Source organism: Protopterus annectens, chromosome 1.part0, assembly GCF_019279795.1.
Source record: "Protopterus annectens isolate FY-2018-M chromosome 1.part0, PAN1.0, whole genome shotgun sequence".
In the NCBI taxonomy this organism is placed as follows: Eukaryota; Metazoa; Chordata; order Ceratodontiformes; family Protopteridae; genus Protopterus; species Protopterus annectens.
In genome coordinates, this window is record NC_056725.1 from 738,617,193 (window position 1) to 738,639,976 (window position 22,784).

Consider the following 22,784-nt stretch of genomic DNA (forward strand, 5'->3'; position numbering starts at 1 on the left):
TGCCATTAAACATAATTAAATTTATTCTTTCATTCCATATAACCCATACAACATAAAATAACTTATCTATTATAACATATTTTTTATGTATGTCCTTGTAATATCCACATTTAATCATATCCCTGTTTATTTTATTGACTTCTTTTATATCTTCAAAAAATCTTCTTTACATAGCTTTCCCCATAACTTTTTTACTCTTTTACATTTCAAAAGCACATGTTCATTGGTTTCTTCTTTTTGACAATGTAAACATATTCTATCACTTTTCTTTTTATACGGTGTATTTCTTTTTACTGGCAATTTATGCATTACCAGTCTCCACAAAAAATCTTGACATTCTACTTTCTGATTACACCATTTGCTTCTTATTTTTATAGCTTTATTTTTTTCATCTGTTAGATTTTCACATGGTTTTACATAGTAATGTTTTATCATTAATTTTTATTTTATACAAAAATATTTTTCTTGGTAGTATTTATTTCCTCATTTATACACTTTTTTTCTCTTTTATTCTTTTTTATCATATGCCAAAATGTATCGTACTTATCTTTATACAATTTTACTACTAATCTCTTAGCTTTTTCATTTATTCACTCTAACACTTTGTGCTAGTTTAATGATGCACTGTATACTACTTGGTTAATTAACCCTAAACTTCCTTCTTTTTTATTTACATACTAAACTCTTCTGTTTACTGGTTTTAATCTAGAACCCATTAAAAATCTGCAATATTTCCTTTTCAAATACTGTTGGAAATATAAATACTTTTGCTAAGTATGCTATTTTTCCAGTACCGATTTTATCAAATACGCCCTTTTTTCTAAATGATAATGTATATGTTCTGTAGAAAAGACAGGTTTGTTTTATTTCTTCTATTATTCCTCTCATTGAATTCTACTTACATTTTTATTCCCATTTTTTTACCTAACACAGAAATTTCATTCATTGCAAAAATATATATCCCTAATCTTTACTATATCATCTAAACCTTTATTTTTCTCTTTATTTAAAGCCATTCCTATTGTTTCTAGACACTCGTTTGTGGAAATTATTATTTCCTTTATCCAAATTTTATTTTTTGCAATTATTATAATGTCATTTGCATATGTTAACATAACTGGAATTCTTAACCCTTCAGGCATTATATACCCCACCTCCTTTATTTTGTAATTTATTTCACATACTATCACATTTATAACTAATACAAAGAGTATACAACTCATTGGACATCCCTGTCTTCCACCACTCTTTATATATACCTTTTGGCTTAACCAGACATTTTTAAGTGCTTCTTCTTTATTATTACTATATGCTGACATACATAATTTCTTAACTTTCTCACTTATATTATATTATTTCATTGCTATCCATAAGGTTTCATGTCTGGTTATGTCAAATGCCTTATTAAGGTCTCCTATCATGATTTTTGCTTTTTTCTTTTCTGTTCATTATATCATCCACAATTTCTCTATCATTAATAATTCTTGACAAACCTTCTCCTTTATACTAGATATGCTCTCTTCTGTGATATTTTCTATTTTAGTTTTAAATCTCTTTTGTATTATTTTCACAAAGATGTTATAATCATTATTATTCAATACACAGTCTCCAGTTTCTTAATTGTCTTCTATCTTCCTTCTTCCATATGAATTTAAGTCTTCCACTACATAACTATTTATGCATAAAACCTTCATTTAACAATTCATTCAGAATCATTAAAAAATCCATTAAATTTTTATACATTTTATACCATATTCCGTATGGTCCTGCAGCCGAATCTGTATTTACTTGTCCTAATACTTTATCTAGCTCATTTAAAGAAATCTCCTTTTCTAGCTCTTCATTGTCATTTTTTGTTAACTTTTTACTTTCCATGTTTTTTGCTACCTTCTTTTTTCTTTAAGCATTTCTTGTACATATTGTACTGCATTATTCATAACCTTGTTCTTGAGTTACCTCTAATTCTTTTACATTTTTTATTTCTCTCACATTACACTACCATCTTCCTTTACTAGTCTGCTTAAGTAACACAATACTTCTTCTCTTTTTCCTTGTAAAAATATAACTTCTTATATAACAATTCTTGTATTTTTTCTTGACTTCTTTCATATAATTCTTTTTCTATGTCAAAGTACTTTATATCATTATATTCTAAATCTTCCAATGCATTGTTGCATGTTCTTTTAGATTTTTTTTCTCTACTTCTCTTACATCATATTGTCACTGTAAAAACTTTTTTATATTTTCCCTTAAATATCATCTACCATTCAGGGTACTTTTTATAAAATGTTCTTATAGTAATATAATCTTTCCATAACTCTATTACTTATCTCATTCCTTTTTCATTATATTCTTTCTCATTTATCCTTTAAATTCCTTTGCCTTTTTTATATATTCCTTGTTTTCCTTTATCTCTAGCCATATTGCAAGATAATCAGAAAATCCTGTTTCATGTACCTCCCCTTCTCTTATAACTAAACCATCTGACACTATAAAACATGTTTAAGTTGTATACATACCCCTTCTGTACAGCCATTATTTTTTGTCCCAGAGTTTTAAATTACTGCATCTTATAACCTCTGACATTTTTCTTATATCATTTCTTTTCTTTTCTTTTTATGCTTGTCTCTTAAATCACAATTAAAGTCTCCTGTTATTCTAATATTCATATTTATCACTACATAGTTTAAAATTTGATGAAGTAAGATTTCCCTTTCTTTATAATCAGTATAAGCATATAATGTTTTAATTCCATATACTTATGATATTATTTTAAATTGACAATGGTTACTCTTCCTATTTTTGCTAAAGTTACAGCAATATATTTACTGTATTTATACAGAATACAGCTAGTCCAGAAAATACCTTATTTCCCAAATCCCATATTATCTTTCCTCCCTGTAGTTTCTTTGTTTGCAATCTTTCTTCATTTGTTAAAAATCTTATGTCTTCTAATATAACTACATCTATATCACATGTATTACAGCACTCCAAAATTCTTATTCTTTTTACTGTGTTCTTAATAATATTCAAATTTACAGAAAGCACTCTAAAATTTTAATTTTCCCTTTCCTTAAATTCATGGTTTCATAAGTTTATAGCTAATTACTGGGCTAGCTTTCTTAATAGGCTGTTCTAAGCCTAGCCAATTTCCTTTGCCAAAGTAAGACTCCAACAGTGTACTCTGTGTCTGTGAATCTAACACCTTAACCATTATACCAAGCACCAATCATTAGCTGTATATATTCTCTTTCATCCATTTCTTTACTTTTTTCTTTTGTACTTGCCCTTTTAAATTTTCATTTTCTGTCTTTTACCCTTTTACCAATATAATTCTTTTTTTCCTTTTACTATAACCCAATTTGTCTTTTTCATTGCTTATCTCAGAACCTTCTTCTATGTTATTTTTATTATGTTTTGTCATCTAATTTTCTTCTTTTTCTACTACTTCTAACATTTCTTCACATTGTTCAATTTCCTTCTCTTTCTTTCTTTTCTTTTTCCATACTCTTATTTTCATTTTTGCAATGTAATTATAAATGTCCAATGTTGTTACAATTATAACATTTCTGTTCATATTTTTTTACATCATGCCGTTTCCCCAGAAATTTAGCATTTTCTTTTTGTCACAGTTACTTATCAAATGCCCTTCTTTTCCACAAAAAAAACATGTTTTGGGTTGCCCCCAGTATTTTACAACACCCCTATTCCCCTCTACATTTGTCATCCTTGGTATGTTATACTCTTTTCTCTTTCTATTTTAACACAGTATTATAATCCCAGCCACCAGCCCAGAAAACCCTTTTGTCATAAATGTTTGCAATGTCCAGTACTTCTTTACACAAAACTTTCAAATGTACTTTCAAAGTCTCTCTTTCTACCTCTGCTTGAAATTGTACATTATTCTGCTGTTTTGTTTCCCTGTTAAATGTTTTTATCACATAAATATTCCATAGGTTACAGTCTTTCTTTTTTCATATTCTCCAAGAAAAATTTCCATTGAAAAAAAAAGCAGTCTCAAATGTAATATCACAAAATGTCTCTTTGTTAATTAGAATAAAAGCTGCTACCACATGTGCTTTATCCTCAGAATCCTGTACACATTCTCGGGTCTCGATATTTGTTTTCTCCTTTATTTCTTTCACAACTTCATTATGTCCTTCTCTCTCCATCTGTCTCTCTTTTTGCATGCCACCTCTGTATCTGGAATAGAAACAGGAAGTGCTCCTCCAAAATGGGTCCCATTTGGAGTCATGACAGGTAAGCGAAGTTCCCCAATGTCTTGGCCAACTTTCTCTTAACAGTATAAATACCACTTCAGGTCTCCCCTGAAAAAAAATGTCTTCTAGCCTAGTGGGACTAATTTGTTCAACAAAGAATAAATAAATACATTTACAAAACTGCAGTTGAGATGAAGCTGGGAAATATGGGGCATGAATGGCTAGGCTGAAAAAGGCTTTAGGGCATTTAGCCTAATAACCTCCTATGATATCTGAATTTAACCCTTATGAAGTCATTGTTATAAAATTTAATAAGTACAGTGATTCCATTTTTTTCCAGTACTTTCTACCTATAAGTTTTAGTATGTTTAATATTATAACAAATTTGCTTAAACATGCAAACTGCAGTGGGTCCACAATTCCTTCATGTTTGTTTCAATAAGGATGAGACACAGAATTATATAAATTTTGGTTCTTGCACAATAATTTTTTTACACAAAAAAATCTGTATTAAATTATCATGTATGACATAGGCAATCATATATTTATGTAAATGAAAGTAAACCATATTGACATACTTTTAGTTGCAAGCTTTATACATCACAAATCATATTGACATAATTTTTAGCTGCAAACATTATTCTTCACTTATAATCTATCCAGTCATTGTCAATTAAAAGCTCATTCAAATCCTGACTTCTTTTAAACCTCATTTTTCCCCTGCATGTATTATTCCCACAATTCACATTTTTGTATGTAATTTACTCGTACTGTTTTCTAAAAATTCCAATTCCAGTTATTTTATCTCTGTTACCAAATTTACTACTTCTAGTACAGTTAGTTTAGACTTTGATTTCCATTTTCTAGTAACTGCTTTTTTGGCAGCCACCATAATTAGACTCAGCAAGACCTTACTATGCCGTGGTAATTCTGATTCTGTATCATAGCTCAAAAATAATTTCCTTAGTTACACCAATTTCTGTACCCAGTATCTCTGACAGAGTAGTCTGCAGAGAATCTTTAAAGTCTGCCAACTCATTACACACCCAGAAAATATGCTTCCAATTACCTGTTTTTCTTCCCCATCACACCTCCAACATTTGCTATCTACCTGAGGAAAAATTCTTTGGAGTCTACTTGTGGTATAAAAATACCTATGCAAACACTTCCAAGCAAAGATCCTAAATTTTCTAGAAAGTCTCTCTCTTCCCAATCCTTTCTAACCTCCTCTGAGTACTTATCACATGCACCACACCTGAAGTCTGACAGTGCAGTAGCAGTTAGTACTCTTTAAGGTACATGACATCAGCAGGCCTTGTGGAAAACAGGAGTTTGGAGGCCAGCATCACCTGCAAGGGCCAAAAAGTGCAGAACCATTGCAGTTTGGTAGTCAATGTGGGATTCCCATTTGTTTTGTCGGGAGATGCACACACACCAAGTGGAAGGAAGTGAGATTAGAATCCCTACATATGTAGTGTTACACAGTACAGATCACAGTATTTATCACATACACAACGGCTGGCATCTCTTTTAAGCATGACTGCATGCGACTACTTGCGGAGTACATAAACTAGGCTTGTATTAGTGTGTGTGGCCTGCAGAGTGACATTGTTTCTTACTGTTCTCTGCATCTAGTAACCTAACAGTCAGATAGCTGTTTTTTATCCTAGCTATGTGCTACAGTAGCCATTTTGGCCATATGTGGCTGTTTGCATTTGGATAGGCAAGCCTGTGGGCAAAAACAATGTGTCCTGTTGATGCGTGCGTACACAACATGATACATAACACCACCTGTTCACCTGTTGGTCTTTGTGTGAGGACATCCAGCAGGCATAGGGGGCTGTAAGTAAGTGCATTAAATACTGCTGAGCCCTTAATTTCTGTCCTTTGAGCAACATTATATATATGTCATGGTGCAGCTTTAATCACCATTATCACAGTATGTAGGACAATAGGACAATACAGATATAGACACACATATAAACATATATATGTGTATAACAGGGACATATATATATAAGTGACAGTTTGTGTGTGTGTGTATATATATCTATATTGATATATATATATATATATATATATATATATATATATATATATATTTATATATATGTTATGTAGATATATGGAAAGAAACAGGAATGTATGTGCTTATATCTGTGTGTGTGTGTGTGTGTGTGTGTGTGTGTGTGTGTGTGTGTGTGTGTGTATATATATATATATATATATATTTATATATACATATAGAGACAGATATATATCTATAGGGAGAGAGAGAGAGATAGTGACAGACAGATATGTATACATATATGTATGTATCTGTCCATGGATATATCTATATATAAAAAGTCATTTTGACCGGGGAGCAATAGAATTGGGCTCTACTTAACTAAGTGTAAGAGCATGCCAGGCAGGATTTTCAATAGTTATAAGCTGATTCCAGCCCACACCTACCTGTACTCCAGTCCAGAGTTTGTGTGTTACACAAAATGACATATGTGCCTGTTTCTGCACTGCTGCACTTCAATGACATTGGCTACATCTTTCTAAAGTTGTCTGATGTAATTAATATGTGACAGAGGTTAATATTACACCACACACAGACTGACAGTCTGTAAAACACAAAGTAATGATACCTCACTTCCAAAATAAGTGGGTACTTCTAAACTAGAACCATGAATGCCATCATGCAAGCTAATTGCCCCTAGTCCTTTGAGCAACACAAGCTGCTTAACAAACAGGGATCATTCATCACACACGCAACTGCATAAATATGTACATTGTTATTCCTGGGTTAAGTAAGATATACAGTGTATGGTCAATTTCTATGTTACTGTCCTGAGACTGCTGTAACAGAATTTCTTTTACAGCAGTTACAAGGGAGCACTGCTGTGTTGGGGGCATGTTCTGCTGGGATACACAGTAGTCTGACTATCATGTCACCCTACTGTCTTACATCTCCCTTGACTGAAGTACCAGTAATCTGTTGCAGTCGACCGCATGAATATTCAGTGCATGAGACCTAGTGAATAGTAATGGAAACACAATAGTGGAATGGGCATCTGTAGTCTCATTTGGATGTTATTTATGGTCAAGTAGCTCACTGTATTTACTTGTGTAATGTAACAGATCCATACATACAATGCTATGTCATAATAATCCTTATGAGTACTATGTAGGTTACAGACTTACCTTGCAAATGCAAGGTAGTACACAGCCAGTACATGGATAGGTATAAGATATGTGAGTTGCCTGCCACCATTTTTAATTTCTGTATGTAAGAGTAAGGTGTCAGTCCCTAGGTCCCTAGGTAGTTAGTGAATATGCTATGCTTTGCCTCTTAGCCAAAGGCAGGACATGCTGAGACTGCCTACATCTGCCTACAGGGACATCAGCAGGGGATTCCTCCTCCAAGTCCTCCTATGACTTTAGCTGTGGTGACCTAGGCACTGGTGGGGGGCAGTGCATCCCTTCCCTTTGCTGATTCTGCTGCAACTGTTTCCACAGGATCATATCATGTAACATAACACATTATGTGAATATATGTGCAAATGTGGCTGGAGAATACTGCAGGTCTCCACCAGATATATCTAGGCACCAGAACCGTGACTTCAGAAGCCCAAACACACACTTTGTGATGTTTCTAGTTTATGCGTGTGCCTCAATATGGCATTCTTTTGTGGGTGTGTATGCATTTCTAATGGGTGTCATCATCCATGCTTCCAGGGCGTAACCAGCATCCCCCAGTAAATGGCTATTTGGGATGACCTCCTAGCAAACAGCTGTGATGTGTGCCAAATATGAGGGTCGTGATAACTGCCAGGGCTACCAGAACACACATTCAGAATAATCACTTGGGCATTGCACAAGACTTGGCAGTTGATGGAGTAGTACCCCTTGCTGTTAACATAGATTCTACCTTGCTCACCGGGTGGTGCCTTGATGTGTACATGAGTACAATCTATGGTACTCAGTACTTCAGGGTAGTGTGCTATACTGTAGAAGTGTTGCATATTGCTGGCCCTCATCTCAGTGGTGAGGGGAAAAGATATGTGCTCACTGACATGTGGTAGCTTGGCATCCAGGAGTTGGTGGAGTATCCTGGATGCAGATGCCTGTGACACCCCCATCATGTCTCGAGTTGGTCTTTGAAAAGTACCTGTAGCTAGTATCCTATGGGATACACATACCTTTGTTTCCACTGGTATGGGTTTCCCTCTGTTGGGTCTTAGTTGAGGGCAGCAGAGCTCAGTGAGTTCTTGTAATATGTCCCTGTCCACCCTGTAGCACTGTATAATCTCCAGCTCATGTAGCTCATGGATGGTTACCCTGGGCCTGAACACTCTTCTCCTTCTCTGCCTAGACTATTGTCAGCAGCACCAGTAGCAGTGACTTTAGCATCTAACACATACAGATGCAGCAGACCTACAGCAGCCTCTAGCATTATCTCAGTTAAAATTTCCAAATCTGTACTGCAATGGTCCAGAGTATTGGGGAAAAATCAGAATGTAGGGTGCATGCATACTTTTTACAGGTCTGGTGTTGGTCCAGCATGTGTGATTGGCTAATTATTATGCATTTTACCTGCCTAGATTCTAATTAACATCATTTAATGGTGCTACTTTATTGTGTGACTCCGCCCTATGTGCTGTACCATGCAGGATAGCTTATACAAGTCAAAATCAATAACTGAATATATCTGGTTTTACTTACTTGCTGCCTACATCATCACTGTGACCTGGTGGTCTTTCCATGTGAACATGCTCTGCTATGCAGTGCACAGCACAAACGCATGCGCAGGGAAATAAAAAATCCTAAAGGTAATGGGACACACCCCCTGCTGGGATCCACATCCAGTGGACATATCACCATGGTGTGGGAGCCTACATGAATTGGATATGGGGACACGCTTACTCCTTTTTGCTGTTCAAGACATCCACCTCATTTGCATACATATCCATGCTGACAGCCTGGAAACTACATGGTTCATAGCTGTATGGCCTGGGCAACAGTACCATTACACCATTGTATGGATCCGATGTAACATCCTATAATACATTTCTGACAAATATCATAAAATGCTTTTTTCCTCTTTTTTTTTTTTTTTTTCAATTAAGCATGTTTGCGCACTGTGGCACATAGAGCAAACGAGATGGAATTATTAAAAAAATAAATTATTTATTTTTACATATTCCCTTCCATTTTCAGACATCCAAAATGCATGCACATTTTAAACAAATATGTATGTGTTCTAACATTTACTGGGTAGTTATGTCTAAATTTCTGATGTTTTATATCCACTTTGGTCCGTGTAGACTCCTGTACATGGAAAAGTTCCGCGTACACTACGGACACAAATATGGGGTCTACGTGGATGTTTTTCTTCTGGTTGGATCACTCCACCTGGATCATCTGCATAAGATTCACTTTTTTATTAATTGCGTGTGCTTGCATGTTGCTAAGTGGCACTTACTGAATCTAAAAATGTTTGCGCTCATGTACACATCATGGTGCGATGCGTACACAAAAACAAAATCAGGTAGGCTTTACTGAATTCTCCCCACTATCTGTAATCAAATATGAAATACAACCAATTTCAGCAAAGATATTTTCAATGAAACACTATAGCAATATAACTGGAATGTACTTAGAACAATTCCACTAGATACTGCTGTAGAATACTTTAATAACATACTCTTACAGGCCTTAAATAATCTAGCAGCAGTACATAACAAAAGATACAAAAAATCATGCTAAAAATTAATAAAGCCTGGAATTTTTTTTTTTTTTTTATAAAATAGTACTCGCAATGCCTTCTAGCAATTTAGACATCTTAGAAACCTTGCAAAACTCCATGTCAAACAGGACAAGCAAACATACTATACCAGCCTACAAGACAAACATCAATACAACCCAAAACTTTTTTGGTGATCACTAAATAAACTGTGCCACATTGCCAAGACCACAACTCCTTCTCCAAAAACAGACAGTATAACATATTCTATCCCTACATAGTGTAATTCCTACTTTATACAATCAGTGTTATCTTTCTCAGATACAAATACATCTGCCCCCTCCTCCCACCCCTGTCCAACCAAAACCACCCACAGCTCTTCAGTTTTAGTCTAGTACCCACCTTGGTCATAATGAAATTGCTCCTTAAACTAAAAACTGCTACTGTAGATGTAGACCAACTACCAAGTGACTACCTAAAAATGGTTGCAGAAGTCGTAGCCTTCCCTGTGTCCATACTGATTATTGGTCCATACACAAACATACATCCCATCACTGTGAGAAAAATCCTACATCATACCACTGCACAAAGTTGGCACATCTACAGAGTTTAATAACTACAGACCAATAGCGATTCTGTGCCCCTCTCTCCAAAATATTAGAGAAATGCACCCATATGCAGCTGGTGCAATACCTTACATCAAATAACCTGTTGTCAGAAACATAAGATGGCTTTAGGCCCCAGCACAGCACCACTACTGCTCTACTACATTTTATCAGTGTAATAAACTGACATAGAAACAGTGGTCTGCTTGTGTCCGCCATGTTCTTAGACTTGTCGAAGGCATTTGATACTATTCAGCTCTCCTCAATAGGACTTACACAATACTTCTTGTCATGGTGACTTAGTTACCTATCTGGAAGGCAACAATCAGTTAAATGGCAACAAACCTATTCATCATTTTAACCAGTTATTACAGGTGTCCCTCAGACCTCTATCCTGGGTCCTCTCCTATTTAATATATTAATTAATAAACTCCACACCTCCATTCACCATGCTAGTTTAGTTCAGTATGCAGATGACTCAACATTAATATATGTAGTCTCCATGATAAATAAGCTCCAAGATATTACCCAAAAATCTTTCTGCTCTGTAGAAACCTGGCTCAAAGAATCAAACCTCCTTCTCAACACCAAGAAAACTAAATTTTATCTCAAAAAGTTGCCAAAATCAAAAACAATCTTTTACCATAAAGTCAACAAATAATACTGCCATTGAAACTGTAACTCGCAGTAAACTTTATTGGTATAATAGAGGACAATCTCAAATATGGCCGGCATATACTGCACACCATTAAATAAATCTACACACCAGAAACTAAGCTCCCTTTATAGAATCAATGGATTCCTTACAGATACTGCAAGAAAAACTCTAGCCCCCACCTTATTACTGCCAACTCTCTTATACTCCCCTCCTGTCCTAACAAACTTAACAATACTCAAAGAAACTTGCCTCCTGCTACAATAAAATAGCTAAACTTGCCACCAGTCTCCCTCATTGGACCCACCATTGTCTTAGCTTAAAGCAATTAAACTGTCTTGAACTGCACAGCTACCTAACAAATTCACAACTAACTACAGCACACAAACTCATTCATCACCCAGAAAAACACCCTGCACTGTAAAACATATTACTGCCCTACTGTCCAGTAAGTTACCTACATTCTAATAACATATGCTTACTATTCACAAATAAGTCAAGTAATGTTGCAGGAGAATCACTCTACTTTCAATACATTGCTAAAATAGTATCCCCACACAAATAAAATTCTCAGACAACCTCAGTATATTGTTTTACACCACTGCTTAAACAGCATCTCAACCAATCCTGGTCCTGCACATGCTCATCACAAGGTTAAGACTTTATGCTCATGTACGATACACTCCAAATACTCTCCTTAAATAGAAAACGCTCAGCCTCTCATTGAAATGACAAAATTTTTATACGTAACTGCTGCCTGTACAGTCCACTAAGTTGCACATGGGCTTTCCCTATAGTAACTTCTACCTCTGTAAAATCTTAGAATGTATAAATGTAACTACCGTCTGTGTATAAATGTAAATAGAAATGTAACTACTCTGTTTAGCTGGAACTAGGTATAATGCAGTGTAAGCAAATGGAGCTTTTCTCCCTGCTGAAAATGGGTATTACTGAGTCAGACTTTCACTGTAAACAAAGACAAACAAATGAATAAATAAATATTTAGATGACTTACTTATCTTTGCAGAGTCTTTTTCAAAATGTCAGGAAAGTCTCACTTAAATAAGATGTGGTACATAAACAAATGGGGGGAGGGGGTTTCAGATCTTACCCTCTGTACAAATTAGTCACTGTAGCCTGAGATACAGCAGTTTTGCACAATCTCACTCTAGAGGTATCACACATTCTGCCAAACCAAAACATTGTGCCAGATAAGCTGAGCAGGACCAGGGCAGATCCTCACCAATGGAAATTGAATCAAGGGGTATTTCAATATTAGATCCACCTGTGGGGGAAACCTCAGGTAGATGGTTTTGCCTATATTCACAATAAAGAAATGACAAATTTCTGCTCCAGGCCTTGTAATCAGGCCTAGAAAAGAGATGCATTCTTATTTCAATGGCTAGGAATGTTCTTGTATGCTTTTGCACTCTTTATACTGATATCCAAGGTCATTCTGAACATTCAGAGGGACTCTCCAAAGGTCATTGTGGTGAGTCCGTTCTGGCCCAGGCAACAGTGGTTCTCCCCTTCTTTTGGAAATAGCCAGGGGCAATTACTACAATCTTCCTTGTAGAATGGATCAAGTCACACAAAACCAAGGTTGTTTGATATACCCCATCTTGAAACAACTTCAGCTAACTGCCTGGATGACAGAGTTTTAATACCTTTTAGGCACATATTTTCTGATGTGCAGCAAGTATTAAAGGAGGCAATGATATCTGCTACTTGGAAATTATATATTAGTAAATGGAAAATATTTTGTAGTTGGCACAAAACAAGGCCCTCTTAAGGCTAGAATCTTTCTGCTCTACAGTAATTGTGTGAGTTATTTTCCTCTGGCCTTTCTAACGCCTCTGTCATGGTACATTTGTTGGCCTTTTTACCATGTCTGCCCATGGATCCCCTTCTTTCAATGCATTCTATGTCAAAATGTTTTCAAAAGGGGTTCTGCATACTCGTACCCCTGGAAAACAGGTGGGTACACCTTGTAATCTTAATTTTGTTTTGGAAAAATTAACTCATTTGATCGAGCTCATCAGACTGATTTAATGTTCTTAACATGGAAGACAGTTTGTGTGATCTGATTTCTCTGACTTCTGCAAGAAGAGTGTCTTGAGTCACAAGCTCTTATAGTGGGTCACCCTTATTTTATTTTCAACAAAGATGGGGTTTCTTTGAGAACTAATCCTTCATCTATGCCTAAGGTGGTTTTCAAGTTTACTTTGAACCAAGCTGTCCATTTCCAGAATCTAAAAACTGGAAAAGGGATTCTTGATACTCTGGATATCATTAGACAATTCAGATTCTAAATAGACCGAACAGAAAGGTTAAAAAATTCTGATCAGTTATTCGTGTCATACAAACGTAAGAAGAAAAGACAACGTGTATTAAAGCAGGTCATCTCCAAATGGCTGTCCCATGCTGCCTCATTTTGTTATTCCCAGTATTGCAAGTCAATTCCAGGCAGGGTCACAACATGTTCCACTAGTGTCTTGGCTTCATCAGTGTTTCTATTTCAAGGGGTAGATTCCAAAAGCAATCCAGAGGCAGCTACTTGGTCCTCTGTACATATTTTTTCCAAAGTATTACAAATTAGATTTCCATTCCAGGTCTCGAACAAGCTTTGCTAGGACCACTCTCCAAGATCTCCTGGGCCATTTTCCTTCCCCCTGCCAGACTGTAGAAGCTTCGGTATTTTACCAGTTTAGTTAATGCTACTGCAATACTGATTATTAGAGAACATAGTACAATTGCATAAGTAAACTTACCATAACAGTAAATGTTCAAGTAAATCACTGCTACAGTAACTGCTCCCTCCCTCCATCCCCCTTGTTTTTGTGTGATTTTTGTTGCCCAGGTTAGGACATTTATTTTCTGTTACCTAAAATTTATCTGTTTCAGGGCTCTAGCCTCTGCCTTTCAGTTGGCATGAAAGCTCTGAAGGGATTAGCACCCAGACCACTGATTTTTTCCAGCTGTTTTCAAACCGTTACTGGTCTGAGCATGTGTAGGCTGCCTTTAAGCTTTGGAAGCTGACCAGCTGTAATATCCTAAACAGGATACAACCTATATAGCTAAGGCTACTATCAGTGATCATTCAAACATTTTCTTTTACGGTAAGTTGACTCACAACTATACTTTCCATAACTCCGTCTTTTGCACCTGGTCCCTCAGATGTTGCTTTTAGAGATGCCACAATACACCAGGAGATAGGCATATCATCTGTGGATACCCAGTTTCCCTTTTTGGGTAAGGGAGAGCCACCCTTTTTGACTTTAGAGAAGGTACTGGTATTTGTTTACCTACTCTGAGTAGCCTGTTCCCAGATAAGGACAGTCTGTTTAACGATAGCTTTTCTGTATGGGGGTCTCTCTGAGAAAAAAGGAAGCAGAAATATACACATTTTCTTCTCCCAAAGCAGCTGCATGTCTAGGATTATCAGAAGGGTTGTTGAATGCCTTTCAGACTTCGAATGATGATGATTCTCCACAGTAAAAGAGAAGAATGTCTTCCCTGTCAAGCTATTGATTCCCAATTTGATGAACAGCAATGGAAATCTGACTCTGAAGGGAATTTGTCCTTACATGCCTTTCCTGAAAAATTGTCTTTTTCTCATACTGTTGCCAAAATGAGGGAATGCTTTTCCAGGGAACAAAATGATATATCAGAATCTCAGAAAAGATATGATTTATTACAGGTAGATTTGCCTCAGCATGCAGCTGTCCTTTTTGTTTGGCCAACCTTGGTGGATGCCTTTTTGGCAGCTTGCACTTTTCCTGCCAGTTAACGTTCTGCTCCTAAGAAGTCTGATAAGCTGTATAAGCTGACCCAGTCCAGTAAGTTTATTTTCTTTAATTCCAGAGTATATTCCCCAATAATTTCCTTGCCAAAGTTGGCTTCTTACATACTTATTTCATTTGCCAGCCTTAACCCTTGTGACAAACTGGGAAAGGTTTTGGATAAGTTTGGTAAAATAAAGGTTTATTCTTCTTCTGCCCTGGCCTTCAGATCTGGTTTCTTATGATAATTCACAACATTTAATTATATAATTTAATTGCTAATTCCCCCCCCTTCAGATACTAAAGCATCCATGTGTTCCCAGTGGTATCTGCTGTATCTCAGGTAATGAAACATTCTTTGAAATGTGCTTATGACTATGCTGATGTTACCACGGCTGCTGCTACTGGATCAGATTTGAGAAGGTTTCCTTGGTTGCAGTCTCAGAATTTACCAGAGAATGTTAAAACTGAATCTTAAATGCTTCCCTGCATAAAGAAGTGTTATTTAGTCCTACTTCTGTGGAGGTTTTTAAGGGGGTTGATGAAAGGGGAAATTTAATTCAGGGACTTAACCAGATTTCAAGCTTCCATTCCTAAAATATATAGAAAGTATTCTTCCAGTTCAGGTTACTCTTCTAAGAAGCAGAACAGCCATACCCAACAAGATTCAGGCAAATAAAATCTCAAAAATAGTGGAAGGGAGGCTCAAAGAAGAAAGGAAGATCCTAACAAAACTAGACTCGACTTAAAAAAAAAAATCAGACTGACTATATGCCCCCTCAAGATTTTCCTCTCCCCACCCTGGCAACCATGTAAATCTATCCCAGTGTTTAGGTCTGCAGTACCCTTTGCAGAACCAGGTATTTTCAGACAGTTGAGTTTATAATTATTCTAAAGGGTTACAGCTGGCAGTGGCCAACCTATTGTGTTATGTTGATTTGTACAGACATTTTGCTGCTATGTTTCTTTTTGTGAATACCTCTTATGTCTGGGTCATGCCTGAAAGAGATGTTTAGATCAGTATACTTACCTGGTTGTTAAATATATAAATAAATATTCCTGTTGGACAGTTCAGATAACGAGGATAATTTGCCTTAAGATATAGCACAGAGCAGTCTTAACTGACATAGAGCTGAAACAGGAAATACAATCAGCACTCCAAAAACTGCTTCACACGGCTTTTAGGCAATGATCCTGTGGTCAAGGACCCCTTCCTTAAGAAGTTACAAAGGCAGTAACACGTGTACTTGAAATATTCCATAAAGCCCTCCAAAATGCAATTGTTTGCAAAGATGAGATGAGAATTTCAGACATCTTGTTTCTTCCTCTCTAAACTTCATCCATCCACTGCTCCCTCTTGGAATGAAGATTCTGTCTGCCAGGTACTCATAGTCTTTTAGCTAGCATTCCCATTAATACTATTAAATCCTCATCTGGCTGTAGTACACAGGAAGCACTGTAAACAGATTTTATTCAAGGAAACATGTCCTTTTGTTTCTGGCATCTACCTTCTGGAATTGTTCATCTTTGTTTGTTAAAATTGCTTGTGGAACTGCAAAATTTAGGTGTGTTTTAGATATCTGAAACAACAGGGTTTCTAGTTGTTGTTACTTGAAAGGTCTTTTACTGGAACCGTTTAAATGCCTCTGTGGTCTTAATCATTCATTAAACATTTTCTAAGCATTGTTTTGTTTGTCTCTTAATGTTTATTACTAACGTAGCATACTGAAGTGGCTACTTATATTTCCAGTTTTATCAAGTGAATGAATTTCTTATATTTTATAATATTAAGTACTTCTCTTATGCCCAGGTCATGGCTGAAAACAAGTTCTTCAGGCTGGACTGTTTATCCTTCTGTCAAAAACAATAGAGACAGCTATACCCCCAGCCACCAAAGACATGCGAGTGTACTCACAAAGAATTGGAAGTCATGATTTTCAAGTAAGGGCAGGATTTCTGTCCTTTATATTAGCCACATAAATTGTATTTGTCATTTCAGTTACATACTCGGCCTCTTAAAGAATGCTAACTTCAGTAGTGCTTGTTTTTTTTTTCATTATTCCTTTACAGATAAACTGTTGTTCATGTTTTATGTGATGTATATACCATTTAGTGCCAATTTCTGTGCAAAGTAGTTTGGTTTATTTCATTTTGCCTGGACTAGATATAAATCCGTGAGCCAGGAATAGCCTCTCTCACCATCTCAAATGTACCATGTGCTGAAAGTGCTTTGGTTCTGATTTGCAGATTCGTGAAATGGGGTTGAATTCTCCTGAGATCTCATTGCTGATGGAAAACTGCCCAAAAGGAGCAGAAACTCTGGTTAAACACTGCCTCTATATCCTGAGCAATAAAGGTATTTATCATGAATGTGCTGCACAAGTCAATAGTTTAAAAAGAGATTTTTTTTTATTACTCTGTTCATATGCTTAACATCTGTTGCATAGCAGAGACTTTAAGTACATGTGCTCTTTTATTAATTCCTTGAGCTTGTTAGTTTATCAGTACATTTGAACTCTCTTGCTAAAAAGAGGAGCTAAAAGTCCTTACAACCTTCTCTATTACAGATAAATAAATTCTACCGCCTGAGAAATTTTCTTTCTTATACGATATATTTGCAGTAGAGACTAATACAGTCTCGCAGTAAGGATATTTTATCTGATTTCTGCTATCTTTAACTTAGGAGAAAAAACTTTTGTAAAAGTTTTGCTTTCTACGAACGTAAAAAGAAAAGACTGCCTTGGTGACATTCATTTTGAATTTCATATAAGCGATATCAGGAACAAAAGAACTAACAAGGCCTTGTATATGCACAGTCTGAGTTGCCCTAATTTTAAGAGATTTCTGTTTTTTGTTATAGACAGAATTCCATTTAATGACAAAGGAGGTGACTTAAAAGTTTTACTTGAGATGAGGGAGTGCATCTGGCAGTTGAGGCTGGATGCATCTAGACCTCCAGGCATTAATGATCACATTTCGGTTTCTAGTATTTTAAAGTACAAATCTACATTTGTTTGAAGAATGTTAAGCATTACATTATGATTTTTTATTTATTATTTTTAGTTACTACTTTTATACAAACATGTTTAACATGTAGATTTTTTAAAATGTTCATGTTTTAAGTTGAACAACATTTTTTCTAGTTATAAGTAAATGTGCTTTCAAACAAGCATAGGAGTAATGTTTTACTGTGACTTTAATTTACAAATTGCTGTGTGCTTGGGGTTGGTTGCTTAGAGGGGTGTGTCTGTAACTAATAGCTTTAAATGCAACAAAGGTGAAGGACTCTTTTACTCTGATGATGCCTGACTATGTATGTGGGTGAAAGCACTAAGTTATTTGTTTACATGTGCAGGAATATTATGTGTTTTTTCGTTCTCTTGGTCTATTAAAGTTTGCAGTGTCTGAGGAGCTGAGACGGTTTATCATTTACAAGTTTTTGGTGTCCCATTGTGTTGGCTTGGAATTTTGAATTTCACTTTGCTGTACTAATGCATAACTCTAGTTCCTCTTACTTGTCTTATGGATCCTGATAAAGCAAAATGCTTACAGGTCTTGAGATTGTATTACTCTGCATTCAGACTGAATGTTAAACTGATAATTTCTTCTTTTTCTGACATCACCATAGGTTAGTCTGTTTATCAGATTTTCTAGAATATTTACCTTGCATTATCACTTACCCTAACTAACATATGAAAACTTGTATTTAGTTGTATGATGGTCCCTGGGATTCATGAAGCTCGGTGCGAGGATGGCGTTAGCCTTGCCCTGACTGTGCGGCGTAGAGATGGCGCAGCAGCATCATATGTATATTAATGAAGGTGCGCTGCCACAACATCCACGTGCATAGGAAACACGCACAAGTGCAGGGGGCGTGTCTAAGTGCTGCACGCAGGTGTGAACATGTCGGCTGCAGACGCGCAACCTAAAATGCTGACTTGTACAGCCTGCCTCTAATAGTAATCACTCCTGTCAGTGGCCGTGGATAATGAAATGTATGCAAAGCATACAAGACAGCTTCGTGAACACCCAAACTAAAAAGTAAACACAAAGGCACGTAGCTGAATACTGAGCCCTCGTCCCTCGAGCATATAACATTTAAAACCCCATGTCCGTATTCCATTGTAGTGTTGATTGTTATACCAAGTGGAAGCGAAACGCAGCGTGTTTGTGCACTGCTGCCCTTTGCTAAGCCTAGCCCAGTGGTTAGGGTTATCACCTGTCCCACTTTGTGAGGGACAGTCCTTCTCTGGGCAGTTGTGTCCATACCAAAACCATTATAAATGTTAAATGTCCTACGATTGTAGGACATAATTATGTCCCATATTTTATGTAATAGTTCCATAAAATAGTTATTTCTGTATCTAAAATGCCTAAATGTTACAAGAAACAGAATAAGCAACTAAAGTGCTACAAGAATAAGCTTTCACTTAGGCATAAAAGTAAGGCACTATCCTTTGTACTGACCGTGGGTATGTGTCGGCCTGTAAAATCTGATGTGTGTCCCGAAAATGTCCCACTTTTGCCAATTGAAAAGGTGGCAGCCCTACCAATAGTCAGAGCATTTGCTCAATAACTGCCCATTTGCTTTCCAAGTCGTCCTTGTCTGGATGGCCCAAAGATGAATGGGTATTACCCGGGTCTACCTACCAGGTCATGAAAGATAAGTATTTACGTGAACCTATGTGCGTGAAGTACAGCATGTGTAAGATCAAATATGCTAGGGTTGTCCTCACAACCATATTGGTGCCAGAGATATGTAGAGTACGCAGTGTGTTCTGTTGTCTGTGCCATGGGCCATCAACCAGAGAAGGGATGGATGGTGTGTGCGGAATATGGGGGGGGGGTGACTGGTAATGTAATAATTCGCCAAGGGGAGACTGGATTAGATGTACAATAGGTGAACTGGAGGTGTACGAAGGAACAGTGGGTGAATCAGAAAGGAAACCAAAGAACATACATTCACATCTGCAATACACCCTGACAGGCCATACTGCAGAACACAATCCCACAAACATATGAACATTAAAATGTGCAATACACATGTACAGAAACATTACGGGTTCACACCCATATAATGGTCTGGCCTGAATTGTACCATCCAACCCCAACACACCTGGATACATAATTGAATACCTATCATCCCCTCCACAGCACACCCCCCCCCTTGCTGAACATCCACCAAAGCCACCCATACTCGGGCTGCTAGCTTGGCACAGCCATATCTGCACATAGTGCCCCCTACCCATATCTAGTAGGCAGTCTCACCCTAGGCAGTCTCAGGCTTGTAAACTAGATATACCTTGCATGTATAACCCAACCTCACTTTCATAAAGCCAAAATAATTGGAGTCATTGGTGTCCACAATTTTTGGCCATCCCTCATGGGATAAGTGTTTGTTCTAAAGATTAGACTTGGTGGCACGACACGATGTCCAGCCCCATAGACAACCGGACACAAGGTGCATTAGCAGTAGTTGTCCACAACCCTGCTCAGCCTCCAGCCAGTCCTGCAGAACCTACGACCCAGGATTAAACACCTGACCGTGATGCACGTCTCCCCATGTGCATTATCGGGAATTTATACCATTCACATGTTCCCATGAAGCTTCCCCATAGCCATCTCCCAAATAGTACATGTCCACAAATTGTATACCCCATCCAGGTTCCTCATCGTAATGATGCACACAACCCCTGTATACAATCGTATGCGGTTGTTCATATACATGGCCATATATAACAACAGATATGTAGTCATATATCTATAAATGTACATACTTATATTCGCATAGCTACACACCACACATACATGCATATAAGTAGTTGTCAAGTATGTGTCCATTTCATAAATATGTATACTTGCAAATGTATACATATGCCTCTCAGAAACATATGAATAGTAACAAGTACTATACATATGTACACCACCCGACTGTCACATTTGTTGCCAGTACTGTGGAATGGCTGTAGTAAAGTCATATATCCTAATTACCATCCATACAGAATGTATCACGGATGGTTTAGTGGTAAAACCAGTGACTATGGTGTTCCTGTTCCCGGGTCCAGGCCATGCAAGGGCTAATTTTATATTATGGCCACAATAATGGCAGTCGGATATAGGGTAATTAAGGTGCTTTAAAGCAGACATAAGTGGGTATGCGCGACGGTAAGTGGTGGTCATTCAACAGTATGGGAAATGTAAATAAGCATGTAGGTGTATATGCATGTGTATGTACAGACAGACAGATATATATATATATATATATATATATATATATATATATATATATATATCTATATCTATCCATGAAGAATGAACATGGTCACAATAAAGCAGTCACAACGAATGTGAAGGGGAAACAGCAGTGGAACCCCCTGTAATATTTAGTGCTGTCATATCAAGTTGCTTAGAGGTGAGCAAACCTCCTGCATTTCCAACCACAGGTAGGATGCTAATAGTGGAACTAACTATGTCTACGTGCTAAGTCTGACTTTCAAACAGGTACAGGGCAGTCCCAGTCACCAGTCAGACGAGCCGAAAACCAGAAGACTAATTGAACACCCTGACCATTACATGAATGTATGTCCCAGGACTATAAGCTTGGGATGTCTGAATATACTTGGAATGAGCCAACATACGGGATGTGTCTAGAGCAGTAGGGAATGGCGCATGTGTAGTAGTGCGGTTTTCCCAACAGGAAAATGGATGCCTGCTGTGTTAGTGAAGTGTTGAGGCGTGTGTTCGGGTAACTATGAACCATGGGTATACATATAAATGAAGCAGAACACCAATAGTGTAGTGGTTAGAGGATCCGTCTATCGAGCAGACATTGCCGGTTCAACTGCAGCACACACCATTTATGACACATAATCCATATATGAGCATATCTTGCTAATTTTATGCTGTATAACGATATAATACAATTGAAATGTGAACTTGGGTGACGTATCACAGTAAGAATGCAGACGGTTTTTGAGTGACTTGAATCGGTGGTTAAATGAAAAACTGCAGCTGAAAAGTGTTGTACTCACCCTTTGTCCAACGGCCCTTGTTCTGCCCAGCAACACAATAAACCATGTCGGCCAGGCCCGACGCCAGGACCCTACACATCACAGTCAATGTGATTTACCACTAAGCCATGGCAGTTATACCTAACTTTGATGTTATCACAAACATAGCAGACTGCACAGTCATTCAGCAGTATGATCAAAGTAATTAAATCATATAGATGTATATGCATGCGTACATACACAGATATATACATGTATATATATATATATATATATATATATATATATATATATATATATATATCTATATACACATATATATATAGGGTTACCACCTGTCCCACTTTGCGAGGGACAGTCCCTCTTTGAGCAGTTGTGTCCTGCAAAAATATTGTAAAATGGCAGATGTCCTGAGATTTTATGACAAAATTATTTCCTATATTTTATGTAATAGTTGCATAAAACAGTTATTCTGTATCTGAAACACCTAAATGTTATAAGAAACAGAATAAGCAACTAAAATGCCACAATAATAAGCTGTTATTTAGGCAAAAAAAGTGAGGTTCTGTCCTTTGCACTGGCTGTGGGTATGTTTCGGCCTGCAAAATCTGACGTTTGTACCAAAAATGTCCCTCTTTGGGCATTTGAAAAGGTGGCAACCCTACATATATATATATATATATATATATATATATATATATATATATATATATATATCTACAGAACGAACATGGGAACAAGAAGATACTTTGAGTGAGTCAACATGCGGCACGGGTCC

The 22,784-nt window shown here is 36.8% G+C and overlaps 1 protein-coding gene across 1 annotated transcript in view; it reads left to right on the forward strand.

Moving 5' to 3' along the window:
- Nucleotides 1-22,784, forward strand: part of LOC122794375 (symplekin-like) — a 1,034,965-nt gene that overhangs the window by 915,246 nt on the left and 96,935 nt on the right. The window contains exon 9 of the mRNA XM_044062716.1: nt 17,244-17,352. Coding sequence (XP_043918651.1) covers nt 17,244-17,352 — 109 coding nt within the window. The remainder of the gene's footprint in view (nt 1-17,243; nt 17,353-22,784) is intronic.